Source organism: Muscardinus avellanarius (genome assembly GCF_963383645.1).
Source record: "Muscardinus avellanarius genome assembly, chromosome: 6".
Classification (NCBI taxonomy): Eukaryota; Metazoa; Chordata; class Mammalia; order Rodentia; family Gliridae; genus Muscardinus; species Muscardinus avellanarius.
Genome location: NC_137791.1, coordinates 25,246,031 through 25,261,238, shown reverse-complemented (window position 1 = coordinate 25,261,238; position 15,208 = coordinate 25,246,031). Strand labels below are relative to the sequence as shown.

Below are 15,208 nucleotides of genomic sequence, written 5' to 3'. Positions count from 1 at the left end.
CAATGACCTGTGTTTGTGAAAGCCGAATGCTCTGGACCTGTGGCAGCAGGAAATAGGCGTTTGGTAGACGCTCTGCAGAGCCTTCTGTAGGAACGCTGCGAGTGCCAATTCCAGATACCTAGAGAAAGAGAAAGACGTCCCCTTCTGTTAGTATTTTTATACACTTTTAATCACACATTATAATAAAGTTCAGAGTAATAGGGACATACATGCACACAGCAGTTAGTGAGCTTTCCCCCAGATCCCACCCCATTCTTTCTCCACTTATAAAACACATTTGGTAGGGTGTGGTGGTGCACGCTTGTAATCCCAGTGCTTGGGAGGCTGAGACAGGAGGATCTGGGTTAGAAGACAGCCTCAACTACTTAGTGAGGCCCTCCACAACTCTGTGAGACCCTGTTTCAAAACTAAAGAATAGCCGGGCATGGTGGCACACTTTTGTAATCCCAGCACTTGGGAGGCTGAGACAGGAGGATCGCACAGGTTCAAAGCCAACCTCCCCTACTTAGTAAGGCTCTCAGCAACTTAGTGAGACCCTGTTTCCAAATAAAGTATAAAATAGGTCTAGGACTATAGCCCAGAGGTAGAAAAGCTCCTGGGTTCCACCCCCAGTACCACACACACAAAAATAAATAAATAAAAATAAAGAATAAAAAATCAGAGTGGGAGCCGGGCGTGGTGGCGCACGCTTGTAATCACTGCACTTGGGAAACTGAGACAGGAGGATCCCACAGGTTTGAAGCCAGCCTCAGCTACTTAGTGAGGCTCTCAACAACTTAGTGAGACCCTGATTCCAAATAAAATATAAAATAGGTCTGGGGGTATAGCCCAGAGGTAGAAAGCCCCTGGGTTCCACCCTCAGTACCACCAAAAAAAAAAAAAAAAAAAAAAAAAAAAATCAGCCTGGGGGTATGGCTCAGAGGTGTAATACCCCGGTTCAATCCCCAGTACAGCAATAAATTAATAAATTAATTAATTAACCACATTTGCCATAATGATAAAATACCTCTCAGAGGACCTCTATATTCATCACCATGGCCTTTAAGATTATTAATCCAACTATTATATTTATCTTTGTGTATAAAACACACAATGTATGGTATACTTAAGTTGGAACGTTCCTCACTGTAACGAATCTTCACACCAGTAGACGACTCTTCTGATGTAAGTCCACATTTTTAATGAAATTCAGTAAGACATAACCACAGAAACAACTGATACTCATACTTAAGTTAGTTGATGCTGTTACTGATATCACAGGCACCGTACGTATGGTGAAGATTCCTATTTTTGTGGACACCAACGAGACTCTTCACACACCCTTCCAAGAACCTTCACACAAAAGGGTTTGAACACTGTTCTCCCTGGGAACGGACCTCCAAGCAGAAACCGAGGTCTCCTGGCCTGAAGGACTCCTGGGCCCAGCAGGGAGACAGGAGAACCCCACGTTGTCCTCATAGCTCCCTCCCTGACCTGCTGCGGAGGCGAGAGCCTGGTGTACTCTGTACTAGAAACCTTCATATAGTACGTTTCCTTGTTCTGTTCGGAGCACCCTCCAAAGACGCATGGCGGGTGACAGCCCTGTGGTTTGTACCACAGTCACCGTGACTTGTGAGGCAGAAGCGGGAACGTGGGTGACTTAAACATCACCGACAAGCTTATATTTTAATACATAAAGCCAGGTGGCAAAGATCCCCAAGGTATTTTTTAAAATACCCAGACCACTGTTAATAACCAAATTATGTGGCAAAAGAAAAGTAACTTACATGATAGTTAAGCACTCCATATGAAGAGGTATTAATAAATAAAGAACTTTCAATGCTTCCTTCTTCAGTAGGTAAGAAAATAATTCTGAAGGAAGTTTTCCCCATTGCAGGAATCACCTGAAAGAGAGATGCTAATTAGCCATTTGGAATGGCCTCTTCTGATAAACTGTCTTTCTGAGACTTTCTTTTTGATCATTTCTGCTACCAGATATTTGCATATTCTGCAACCTCGATTTATCAGAACCAGGAATCCCTGAAAATCCCTAAACGGACTAACATCCAATAATCTAAAAACATACTATGGACTTAGAGCAAAATACTAGCCAAATATTCTCACTTCATTTTGTTTTTTATCTATATTTTAGTGTGTGTGTGTGTGTGTGTGTGTGTGTGTGTGTGTGTGTGTTACTAGGGATTGAACCCATGGGCGTTCTACTTCCAAGATATACCCCCCCAACCCTTTTAAGTTTCTATTCTGAAACCTGGTCTTGCTAGATTGCTGAAAGTCTCCCTAACTTGCTGAGGCTGGTCTCGAACCTGTGATCCCCTGCCTCGTGAGTACTGGGATTGAAGGTGTATGCCACTGCACCTGGCTATACTTTCACTTTAGTTTCATGCTATAGGTCCTGCATCTCTCCTTTCCTCCTCTTCCATGTCCACATGTTCAACTGTCCTTAACATAATTCTCTCTCTCTGCTTAAATATAGAGAATGACTAAAGTACAAACGTGTCAATGTGTGATGAAAATCAGGGACAATGTTTACCTGGTCAGACTGTCATATACTATACACTGGGCTTCCCTTGCAATGTTTCTTTAGTTCCACTATTTTGTTCATAACCTCATACCCAGTGAGCAAAATAAGTAAAACACAAGTAACTGCTGGACTAGGATCTTCATTAAAAGTTAAAGACCATTAAAAAACTATTAGAAGGCTAGGTTATTGAGCTCGGTGTTAAAGTGTCGGCATCGTAAGGAAGCATCCCTGCCTTTTAGCCTTGCATTTAGAAGGAAGTCCTAATTTTCTTAGTAGGTTTGAGAGGTGGGATAGGTCATGACTATAAACTTGTATTATTATTACTAAATGCCTCAGCATTTTTAGCATTTCAAGACAAATAATATAAACTTTTTTAAACTACGATAAAGTCATATTAAACATACATCCATCACTACCTGGGGTCTTGAAACTTATTTTTTCTGGATACTAGGTATCCAGAGCCACCAAAATGAAAAAAAATACACGCTAAAGCAAACACACACAGAAGGAAGAAGTTCAGGTAGCAGAGAAAGGGGAGACGGGGAGCAGAGAGCTAAAACTTGAGGCCAAAGAAAGCAAGGGAAGCTGGCGGGCTGCCGCAGGGCGATCTCCAGGAGCAATCGGCTCTCACCCTGCAGTGAACAGGAGGCACATGAAAATGTCTAGCAGCTGGAAACACGGAGTTCACCACCACCTCGCTGTCCCTGCTAGGGTTGTAGGCATGGAGAATCTTTGCTGCAGGATGTCCCAGGAACCTAGGAGGGCAAACAGAGAGAGAAGGCAACTTACTATGTGGTCCTCAATATCATATATATGGATTTATATTTTTATATACACGCAGCCCCCGACACCGTGCTGAACCTTGTATGTGCAAAGAGCATACTCTATGCTTAGCCCCACTCCCAGCCCAACACTTTTAAATCAAGAAGGTTGTTGATGATCACTGTAGAGTTAAAAGTAACAATAATCAAATCATGTCAGTAATAAATCCTCAATCTTAAAAAATATAAAAACAAAACTTTCTTTTGAAAGACTTAAGCCAACCCACAGAAATACCATGTTGGTTTCTGTGTTGGAAGAATTCAACTGATCTAGGCCATTATATGCTTATTTAAAACACAAACACACACACACACACACACACACACACACACACACACACACACATTTTGATATATACTAACATTTCTCTGTCTAGTGTATTTCACTGAAATGAAAGTATGCTTAGATAAGAGACTATTCATTTTTTTTAAAGAACCTATTTTCTTAGGGTTGGTTTTCTGAGTAATAAATTTAAAGGGACCTTTTTAGGAACTGTATTTTCAACTCGCAGAGAGAATGTATTAGGTTTTTATAAAAGGAAACATATTTGTTGCTTTACAGCCATTCTAAGAAAACTGAAAACCCTACAGCACTTTGTAGAAGCGGTTCTTATCCATTTAAATTATGCATCTTTCAAAACCTCTGACGAAAGCTATGGTTCCTCCTCCCAGAGACAGGCACCTACAGAGAGGTTACACAGTTCCAAACCCCTCCACCAACCTGCTACGCTCACTGACAAGGGCCTGGGGCGCTGACGAGGGAGCTACAAAGGTCAGGAGGGGTCTCTGGCCTCGCTGCATGGACCTGCCCATCACACACCCTCTCCCTTAACCCTTAACTGATTCCTCCTACCCGACACCAAACCGACTAGTTCAGTTTGCTGCAAGAGAGCCAGCAAAAAATCCACAGCTTTCAATTTGATTTATTCATTTATTTTTATTTTTATTTTTTTGCAGGTCTGAGGATGGAACCCAGGGGCATTCAACCTCTGAGCTACACCCTCTGCCCAATTTTTTATTCTTTATTTTGAAACAGGGTCTCACTAAGTTGCAAAGGGCCTCACTAAGTAGCTGAGGCTGTCTGCAAACTGCAATCCTCCAGTCTCAGCCTCTCAAATGCTGGGATTGCAAGCGTGCGCCACCACGCCTGGCTACAGCTATCAATTTTAATATCCCAAGTGACAGAGACCCAAATATGTATATCTTGGAAAGAAAACTATGCTCCAACTTAGTATAACACTCATTCAGTATGCGCCCTTTCTCTTACTATATTCTGATTTCTTTAAAATTCAAAATGTGTGCTTTGGAAAAAATGAATGTTTGATGTTTATCCCATATACAATGGGATTGCCAAAATACTATATTACTACCAACATCAAATCCATGGAATTTTTCTTCTTTCACTCCCTACTTTTAATCACTAGGGGTTTTTTGTTATTTTTGTTTTGTTTTTTGGGGTTTTTTTTTTTTTTGGTGGTACTTGGGTTCCTGGAAGCCCTTCTACCTCCGGGCTACACTCCCAGACCTATTTTATATTTTTTATTTATTTGGAAACAGGGTCTCTTAAGCCAGCGAGGCTGACTATGAACCCTCCTGTCTTCACCTCCCAAGCATGGGGATTACAAGCATGCGCCACCACGCCCGGCTTAATCACTAGTTTTAATAAAAGATTTAATGTATTCAATGTGCATTTTAAACATAAGTCTACCTCCAGTTAAAAATAAAAAGCACATCTATATGATTAAAATCTTGATTCTTTTAATGTTCTTAGATAATGCAACTTTGGGTGGGGGGCAGTCTGGGGATGGAACCCAGAGGCATTCAACCTCCGAGCTACACCCCTGCCCTATTTTGTATTCTTTATTTTGAAACAGGCAAAGGGCCTCACTACAAGTAGCCGAGGCTGTCCGTGAACCAGGATCCTCCTGTCTCAGCCTCCTGAATGCTGGGATTACAAGCATGTGCCACAACGCCCAGCGATAATACAACTTTAAAAATGGATTTTTTCGCGATCATAAAGGGTCACTTCAGAAAGTCCTACCTCAGGGTATTGGGTTCATATTTGCCTTTCTTCCTGCAATTAAATTAAATCAATAAAGACTTTGATGGGTTTAGGTTTTAATAACATAAGTTAATCAGAAAAGTTATTAATATTTTTCCTGAAAGTTTTATATATACTATTCACATAACTGAAACATAAGATTTCCGGTTTCAAAGAATGAAAATCTCTACCAGAAAAACACATTAGAAAATACGACTGAGAAATGACCACAAAACAGAACTCCGTGATGGCATCCTGAACCCTCCAAGAGGGGGAACGCAAGCCAAAACCCCACTGCCGCTGTGCTATTTTTATTCTACTTTTTTTAACTCTATTTTTAAAAGTGTTAGGAGGATATGAATATTCTTCATTGATGACTACTAGAGGATACTCTTAATTTAATACTACAAAAAAATGATTAAATGTCTTAATGAATATTAACACTTTTAATCTTGGGACTGGCAGAATATTAACCCTTAAATAAGTCCTAAGAAGCAGGCAGAAGGCCACTGAGCAACACGGTCTGGATCCTGCATCCGAGAGGAAAGCCAAACTATGCAAAGAGACAGGGTCTGCCGGAGGACGTGAACCGCACAAGGGCACGAAAGAGCTGGGCAGCAGAGAAATGGGAATTTTCTGGCAAAGGTTTTATTCTAATGACTATAAATCATGTCACTCGGTAGAACTAAGGTAATATCTGACTCCGTTTATGTGTTCACATTTGGACTTCAGTTTGCTCTTACTGAGATTTTTTTTTTTTTAACTTCACCAAGATATGGTATTCCTACCCCATCGTGGCTTGCATCTCACTAGTAGGAAAAATGGCATGGTGAGTGCGAGCTTGGAAGCAGTGAAATGACCTTGGGCAAGCTGTACTACCCAGCAACAGCCGTATGAACACACTGGTGGCACGGGCTCAGACACCGACATTTGAGAAAGACGCCCACATTCTCTGATAATGCCTCCTGCGTTATCCTGCCAAGCCTGCCGTGAAACTCAATGACAAGAGAAGTGACTACACTTTGAAAACAAGCAAGTGCCACATAAACATAACTGAGCCATCTAAAGGTGACTCAACTCTCAAAGTCAGTAATCCGTTAAAACCCAAGACTTTAAACATTCTTCCAACATGTTTCTAGCTATCAGGACCAGCAATAAATGTATAGGGCCAACTAAAAGAAACGCAGCTAATATATACACATACTCATGTGAATTTTTTTTTATTACTGATTTTTATGTTACTAGACATTTTTTTGTGTGTGTGTGTGGTACTAGGGATGGATCCCAGGAAGATTCTACCTTCAAGCTACACTACCCCACCCCCAGGTCTATTTTTCACTCTTTATTTTGAAACTGAGTTTCATTGAGTTGCAAAGGACCTCACTAAATAGTAGCTGAGGCTGTCCACGAATTGGTAGTAGCTGAGGCTGTCCAGGAACTGTGATCCTCCCGTCTCAGCCTCCCAAAATCTGGGATTACAAATGTGCACCGCCACACCCCGCTTGCTACTGGACATATTTTATGTGACTAAATATACTGGACAGCCTTGGGAACTTAGCAAAACTCTGTTTCAAAATAAAAAAATAGGCCAGGCATGGCGGCACACCACGATAATCCTAGTACTAGGGAGGCTGAGACAGCCTTTTTAATAAAAATAAAAAGGGATAGGGATGTAACTTGGAGAATACCCCTGAGTTGAATCCCCAGCACCAAACAATAGATAAATAAAACATTAAAAGGGCAATGTATATAGCTCACTGGTAGAATGCCCCTGGGTTCAGTCCCCAGAATCAATCAATTCAGCTTACTTACATTATCAGCTACATTGTTATAAATTCAGCTAATATATTCCTTTACCTAGGAATAAAAATACAGTAATTTTTTTAAAAGCAGACACTTAAAATCTTGGGAAGAGAGCAAACCCTCTTCACGATGTTTTCTTCTTTCCTGTCATAGAATCTCTTTTAAAGAGCACACCTATAATCCCAGTACTTGGGAGGCTGAGACAGGAGGATTGCAGGTTCAAGGACAGCCTCAGAAACTGTGAGACTCTCATCAATCTAGCGAGACCCTACTTCAAAATAAAAATAAATACACAAAACAGGGCTGGGGTGTAGCTGGAACAAGGAGGCCCATGGGAGATCTCCCCCCAACCCCAGGAGGAGCACTGCCATCACCAAGCATTTCACCCACCTCACTCGGCTTCTAACTCAAAAGAGCTGCTCATGAAATTGAAGCGTTGGGCCCCGCCCCCCACAACAAGCAGGGCTCCTCACCTCCAACACAAAACTACTCCTGTGCAGCTTTGTCTTTTGAATGCTGACATATTCTGCATTCAGGAAACAGAGTAACACATTTTCAAACCACATCTCAGACAACAAGAGTCCTCTCCACAACTGCCCCTCCTCTACCCTCACTTCTCCAGATGTCCAGATCACATTCCCTTCATTAGGTGGCTCAAAAGAAGTACTTTAAGTCCCTGTAGCTTATACACAGCCTTCCCCACTCAACTCGAGTGTCCAACGTCCGAACCCTAATAACCGTTGGCACAGAGCAACTCTAGGTCCTGAAGACTCAGCAAGGAGAGATAACAAGTGAGCTCAAAACAATTCAGAGCCACTACATTCATTTAAAACTGAAGAGGGGCCTGGGGTGCAGCTCAGTGGTTGTTGTCATCAGATCCTGAAGAGCTCAGGGCTGGTACAGTGAAGGTTTGAGGCTGCAGCCTCATCAGCAGATGAAACCACTGGGATGTGTTCATGTGGGTGTGTGGCTGGAGAAGGGGTTCCTGGGCATGCGGCCTCGGGGATCATGGGTAGCTCCTCCTCCCCTTCCTGTGGCTCTCTTGCTTCAGGCCTCCACTATGTGAGAAGTGAAGCCCTTGTGCTCTGCTCCCCCCGCCCCACCATAGCCTCACATGGACTGAACCTAAAACGCTGCGAGCAAATGAACCTTCCTTCCTCTAAGTTGCGTGGTCAGGTCTCTTGGATGGCAGCAGGGAGGATGCTGACTGAGACAAGGGTGGAGCGCTTGCCTGGCACGATCGGGGCCTGGTTCAATCCCCAGTGCTGCAGAAAACACAAAGTCAAAGCCAAACGAAAACCAAAAGGGATAACACAACTCTTGTGCTCTCCTTTCCATGAAAACACTCCTTTTAACAACTCTCGGGAACAACATCCCTTCATTGTATAGTATACATTAATATGCTTAAAATTTACTATTTCATCTATATACACATACATATAGAAGATATAGCGTATCATAAAAGATATGCTGAAAGTAAATAATACAAATTAGTTCTTTTAAATTAGAATGAAAAGATACTTACTGTATTCCAAAATCTAGAACTGATGGCTGAAAATGTAAACCTTTTCCACTAAACAGTTTGTCTGAAAAGCTAAAAAGAGAGAGAGAGAAAAGAGACATTAATTTTAGCTGTAGTATTGAAGTTTGGCTGCTGAGTTAAGATGATATACTTAACCAATAACTCTCCACACAAGATATAATTTCATTTTCTTATGGATGGGCCTGAACTAGATTTTAAATAAAAACATTGGGCTGGTCCGATGGCAGTGGGTTACCAGAACTTATTAACGTTAGTGACACTAAAGTTGGTATACAACCCCCCACTGCTACACGTGACTGGCTTAAGCAAAAGTAAATACTTTAGAATTGTTAAATATATAAATAAAGTGAATAAAACTGAAAAAAACATTGAATTATTAGAAGCCTAGTATAGTTCTAAAGTTGTAAAAATTTAAGATATTCTTAGATTACAGTTAATAAAACTTCATATCAAATGGATAGATTTTGTCAAGACTCAGAAAAAGAGGATGGAGGGAGGGAGAGAGAGAGAGAGAGAGAGAGAGAGAGAGAGAGAGAGAATGTGTGTGTGTGTGTGTGTGTGTGTGTGTGTGTGTGTGGTGGTGGTGGTGATGGTGGTGGTACTGCGGACTGAACCCAGGGAACATCCTTGCTATATCCAAGCTATATCCTCAGTCCTTTATTTATATATATTTATTTAGGCACTGGGGATTGAACCCTGGAGCACCCCCAAGCGTATTTTTTTTATTTTTTATTTTGAAACAAGGTCTAAATAAGTTCTGAGGATGGCTGAGAACCTGCAATCTTCCTGTCTCAGCCTCCCAAGTGTTAAGATTACAAACACATGCTACCACATACAGCTTTTATTTTTATTTTTAAATAGGGTCTCACTAAATTGCTGAGGCTTAGTCTTGAACCTACAATCCTGCTCCGCCTCCCAAGTTACTGTGATCACAGGCATGCACCACCACACTTGGCTGGATTTAATTCTTAATAGGCTTCATTTCTAGATGAATTTAGATGATTAACATAACTTTTTATAAACCCCAAGTCAAGAAAAGGCATACATTAAGGTGAGTTTGACAGGAGAGTTTGGCCTCTAAATTTATTGGACTGCTTGTAACAGGGAAAAGCCAGCCTGGCCTGGCCAGGACAGCTCCTGGAGGCTGAATCCATCACCAGGCTTGTATTTTTCAGGACAATCACACAGATTCTCAAAGGTCACGTCAATATTTTAATTTCATATAATAATAATGTTAATCATTACTGTGATCTCATTTTCCCTCAGGATCAAAGACCATAATCCAATAGAGCAGGAAAACATACCAAAAACATACGAAAGAAAAACATAACACAGGCATGAGAGATAAACATATTTATTTAAAGACATATTTACATATACAGACACAGATGTGTAAACTATCAACTGCCGTATGTTACTGTTGAAGCCTAGTAACCCAAAACTGTGTAAATGGAGACGTTCCGAAAGCTTAACACGCATTCTGTTTTCAAAGACTCAAAGTTTCCAAAACAGCTTTCCACTTCCTCCTCCCAACAAGTAGCCTTCGCCCAGGCGGAGTGGTCACAGACACCTGAGCTGTCAGCCTGCTGGACACCAAGAAGCTCTATGGCCTTCAGCAAGCCCCGGCCCAGGATCTCACTGTCATGAAGGTATAAACAACACAGCCAGCCAGTTCCAAAGCCTCTTCTCACAGGAAGACCCCTAGCTGCGACCTTCTCCCTCCACTTTCTGTTTAAGCTCCCTTCCTTTATCATTCCTTGGTCCATCTCTAGCATTGGCTCCCCTCCTCTGGAGCGTGGCGAGAGAAGAGGGACACTAGACACTGTACTCCCGGCACTGAGTCCCACTACTTATGGTACTCCCAGCACTGACTGGTGGCAGAGACAGCCCCTAACACCACCAGTTGCCTCCAGCTGTGAAGAGCTAGAGGAGGCGAGGAGGGTCCACCATGGGTATGCTTCTGCAAGCCACCCTGACCAGAGCTTAGCTTTCCAGAAGAAAAAGAAAACAGGCAGCTCCCCATACCAAATATCACCTTTAGAAACGTCAGTCTGCTGGATATATAGTGAGCAAAATAACAGTCGTTTCTTGTCCTGTGCACTAAAAAGTGAATTTGTCATTTGATTTTACCCAGGGCTTCCTAATGGATAATTCACCCAAGGTCACATAGCTTCTCCAAGGCAGAGGTCAAAACTCTACCCCAGATCTGCTGAGGCTGGAAACATGACCATCGTATCAAGTTCAGGCACTGCAGGACCTATCCAGGGAACTGGTGCGGCCTGGCCCGCAGGGTAATGGCGTGGCCACAGAGGCCTGGTGAACCTGGAATCCAGGCCGACGGCCATTGCCCACCAGTCCTGTGTGGGTCAGCCACTAAATTTCTCTTATATCCTAGCATTATCCCCCAAAGCAAGATGATAACAGATCTACTCTACAGTTGTTGTGAAGATCAAGTGAGATAATAAGCCTTTGTCTTATGCCTGGCACCGTTAGGTGCAATAAATATTAGATCGTGTTACAAAGAGGATGACATTCATCTAACAAGAAAAGCTGTGAGGACAGATGGAGAAGCCAACTGGGCTTCCCATGGAGCTGCCCTCTGGACTCAGACGTCCCTAATCAGACAGTAGTGATTATCTCTGAATAGAACAAATGAAATATAAGCCTGGTCCCTCTCACATCATAAGAGATTTTAAAGGCATGCAACTAGGGAGTTTTACATACCCAACAAAAAATCAGCCATCTGGGCCAAATCTAAAGTAAAACAGTAGAAATAGGTTGGATTTCTCTAACTTAAAAAAAAAAATGTAATTTTGACCCCAAATGCGAAAATAAAGCCATGTCAGTTTTTTCCCTTAAAAGTCATAGATTATTTTTCCTCATTAGTAGATTCCAGCTCACTTGACTTTACAAGGAGGCTAAACATCACTACATGTTATTAAAAAATTAATTCTTACAAATAGAACCATTTAGACAGAGGTGTTGACCTTGAGAGTAGTCAGCACACAAACAAACTCTCCCACAGCTGTTAAAGACTGAGAAGACTGTGAGATACTACGATATATGTATTTTGGTTTTGATCCACAGTTCCTGGCTCATTACTCCCTCCCCTCAAGGCAGCCCCACTGAAACTAGTTTCTAAAGCAGGTGATAAAACTCTAATCCAGTCGCCTTTCAGTTTTGGAGCTGGCCAGAAAGCAATTCTCTGACCTACCCTTGCTGAGGGTAGATAAAAGACCCTCCTCGTTCCAGAAAGTCTTTCCAGTGCCCAGGAGGGAGGAGCGCTGCAGAGGCCACGAAGGGTCCAGCAGGCGAGCCTCACTGGGTTTCTCCACACGGTGCATTAGCAAGCACGTCAGTGCAGTGAAGACTCCATAAAATCTCAAAAGGACAGTTGTGGTCACAGAGCTTAAGGACAGCTGGGTACATGGGGGCTCCTGAAGGGTGGCGTGCCGGCGCCCAAGGGAACTATGCCCCTTCCCAAATGCCCCCACACATCTTAATCTGTATCCTTTTTCATATCCTTTACAATGGAACACTAAATATAATTTTTCCTGAGTTCTATTAACTTCTCTAAGCAAATTAATCAAATCTGGAGGGCATGAGAACCCCGATTTATAACCAATGGGCCCAGAGCCCAGTTAAATCCACCTGGGGCTTGCGGATGGCATCTAAGGAGCAGGGGAGGTCTTGGGGGCCAAGCCCTCAAGGTATGGCACCTGACATGACCACTGGGTAGGGAGTGTTGTCAGACACGAGCTTGATTGGAGGACAGCAGAGTGCTGCCTTTGCTGCTGGATACCTGGCCTCTCACTCTCAGAAGCCCTCAAATCTGACATAATATAATAAACACATGCATCTCTTAAAAATAAAGCATAAGCCAGGCACGGTTTGCACATTGTAATCCCAGCATTTAGGAGGCAGAGACAGGAGAATCCAGGTTCACGGCCAGCCTCAGCTATTTAGTGAGGCCCTTTGCAACTCAGTAAGACCCTATTTCAAAGTAAAGGATAAAAAAATATGGCTGTATGTGTAGCTCGGAGGTAAAATGCCCAAGGTTCCATCCCCAGTACCACAAAAAAAGTATAAATTTATGCCAAGTATTTCTAATTTTCACCTTTGTCAATCTGCAAAATAATTATAAGAAAACAATTTTCATTTTAAAAAAAGGATGAAGCCGGTGCATGGTGGCGCACGCTTGTAATCCCAGCATTCGGGAGGCTGAGACCGGAGGATCGCGGTTCGCGGACAGCCTCAGCTACTTAGTGAGGCCCTCTGCAACTCAGTGAGACCCTGTTTCAAAATAAAGAACCAAAAACAGGACTAGGGTTGTAACTTGAAGGTCGAATGCCCCTGGGTTCCACCCCCAGACCCACAAAAAAAAAAAAAGAGGATGAGATATTTTGCTTCTCTAACACGAAACGAGCATAGGCATATAAAATACAAGTAATAAAGACAGAGGAAGTACTTCAGGACATTGGCACCGGCAACAACTTCCTGACTGGGACTCCAACCGCTCAGGAAATGATGGCAAGGATGGACAAACGGAACAGCGTCTGTTTAAAAGGCGCAGCAGAGAGTGAGGGGAAGCCCACACAACAGGACCACACCCTTGCCAGCCACTCCGCCAACAGAGGATTGCTACTCAGAATATATAAGGAACTCAAAATACTTACCACTAAAAAATTCAATCAACAAATGGACAAATGAACTGGAGAGGCACTTCTCCAAAGAAGTACAAATGGCTGATCATTATATGAAAAATAACGCTCAACATCTTTAGCTATCAAGGAAATGCAAGCCAAAACTACACTTAGATTCTATCTTACCCCAGTCAGAATGTTGATCAGCAAAAATATACAAAAATGAGCTGGGATTGGTGGCACACCCTTGTAATCCCAGCATTCGGGAGGCTGAGACCAGAGGATCGCGGTTCGCAGACAGCCTCTGCTACTTAGTGAGGCCCTCTGCAACTCAGTGAGACCCGGCTTCAAAATAAAGAATAAAAACTAGGGCAGGGGGTGTAGCTCGGAGGTCGAATGCTCCTAGGTTCCATCCCCAAACCCACCAAAAAAAAAAAAAAAAATTTGCTGGTGAGAAGCCGGGCGTGGCGGTGGCACACGATTTTAATCCCTGCGCCTGGGAGGCTGAGAAAGGAAGATTGCACAGGTTCAAGCCAGCCTCAGCTACTCAGTGAGGCTCTCAGCAACTTAGTGAGGTCCTGTTTCCAAATAAAATAGAAAATAGAGTATATATAGCCCAGAGGTAGAAAGCCTCTGGGTTCCACCCCCAGTACCACCAAAAAAAAAAAAAATTGTTGGTGAGGATGGGATGGAGCTCTTTTCCACTGTGGGTGGGAATATAAATGAGTACAGCTACATGGAAACCAATATGGAAGTTTATCAAAAAGGTACAAATAGCCAGGCGTGGTGGCGCACGCCTGTAATACCCATGCTTAGGAGGCTGAGACAGGAGGATCGCACAGGTTCAAAGCCACCCTCAGCCATTTAGTGAGGATCTCAGCAACAGTGAGATTCTGTCCCCAAATAAAGTATCAAATAGGTCTGGAAGTATAGTCTGGAGGTAGAAAATCCCTAAGTTCCACCCTCAGTACCACACACACACAAAGAAAAGGTACGAATAGAACTACCATGTGACCTAGCCTAGCCATAAAACTCCTGAGTATATAAAAGGAATTCAAGTCAGCATACTCTAGAGATGCCTGCGTACCCATGTTTATTGCAGAAAAATTCACAATAGCCAAGTTATGGAGTCAGCCTAGGTGCCCATCAATGGATGACTGGATAAAGACAGACACACACGCACGCACGCACGCACGCACGATTAATACGCTGGAGTAGTATTCAGCTATAAGGAAGAATAAAATCATTGCATTTGCAGAAAAATGAACTGGAGATCAAGCTAGATTAAATAGGCTAAACAGAACATAAGTATCACATGTTTTCCTTCATATGTGAAATCAAGGGGAGTAAAAAATGGCATGAAAATATCAGAGATACTATTTTAAAAGGGGGCCAGGATGAGGGGAGTGGAACGGGGTGGGTATGATGAAAGCATGTGATTAGCAGGTATGAACATATGTGGCAATGAAGACCATTTTTCTGTATAACTAAAATAAACTGACAAAAAATGTCAGAGAAAGAAACACAATCAATAGTAACCCGAGGGGTGTGTGTATGACCTCTTGCTTGTGTGGACTTTGTTTATATTTGGGGTGAGGACTGAACTAAGTGCAAACTAAGTAAAATCCTCTACCTATGAGAAAGAGACCCAGTCCCTTCTACGTCCTTATTTTAAAGACGCCCCCTTCTGCAAAGAACTGAGCTTCTCAGCAGCAAGACAGTGGGCAGTGGACAAGAAATGTCACTCATGCGGGTTTTTTTGTTTTGTTTTGTTCTGTTGAATGATACTAGGAATTGAACACAAGGGCATTCTATCTCTGAGCTACACACACAGAC

The 15,208-nt window shown here is 42.6% G+C and overlaps 1 protein-coding gene across 4 annotated transcripts in view; it reads right to left on the bottom strand.

Annotated features, from left to right (window-relative positions):
• TMEM131L (transmembrane 131 like) overlaps positions 1-15,208 on the bottom strand; it is a gene marked incomplete at both ends in the record, with an annotated part of 190,820 nt that overhangs the window by 85,244 nt on the left and 90,368 nt on the right. For all 4 annotated transcript variants that reach the window (XM_080697376.1, XM_080697378.1, XM_080697377.1 and 1 more), the window contains 4 exons: positions 8-118; positions 1,767-1,883; positions 3,153-3,276; positions 8,712-8,780. In XM_080697376.1, coding sequence (XP_080553502.1) covers positions 8-118; positions 1,767-1,883; positions 3,153-3,276; positions 8,712-8,780 — 421 coding nt within the window. The remainder of the gene's footprint in view (positions 1-7; positions 119-1,766; positions 1,884-3,152; positions 3,277-8,711; positions 8,781-15,208) is intronic.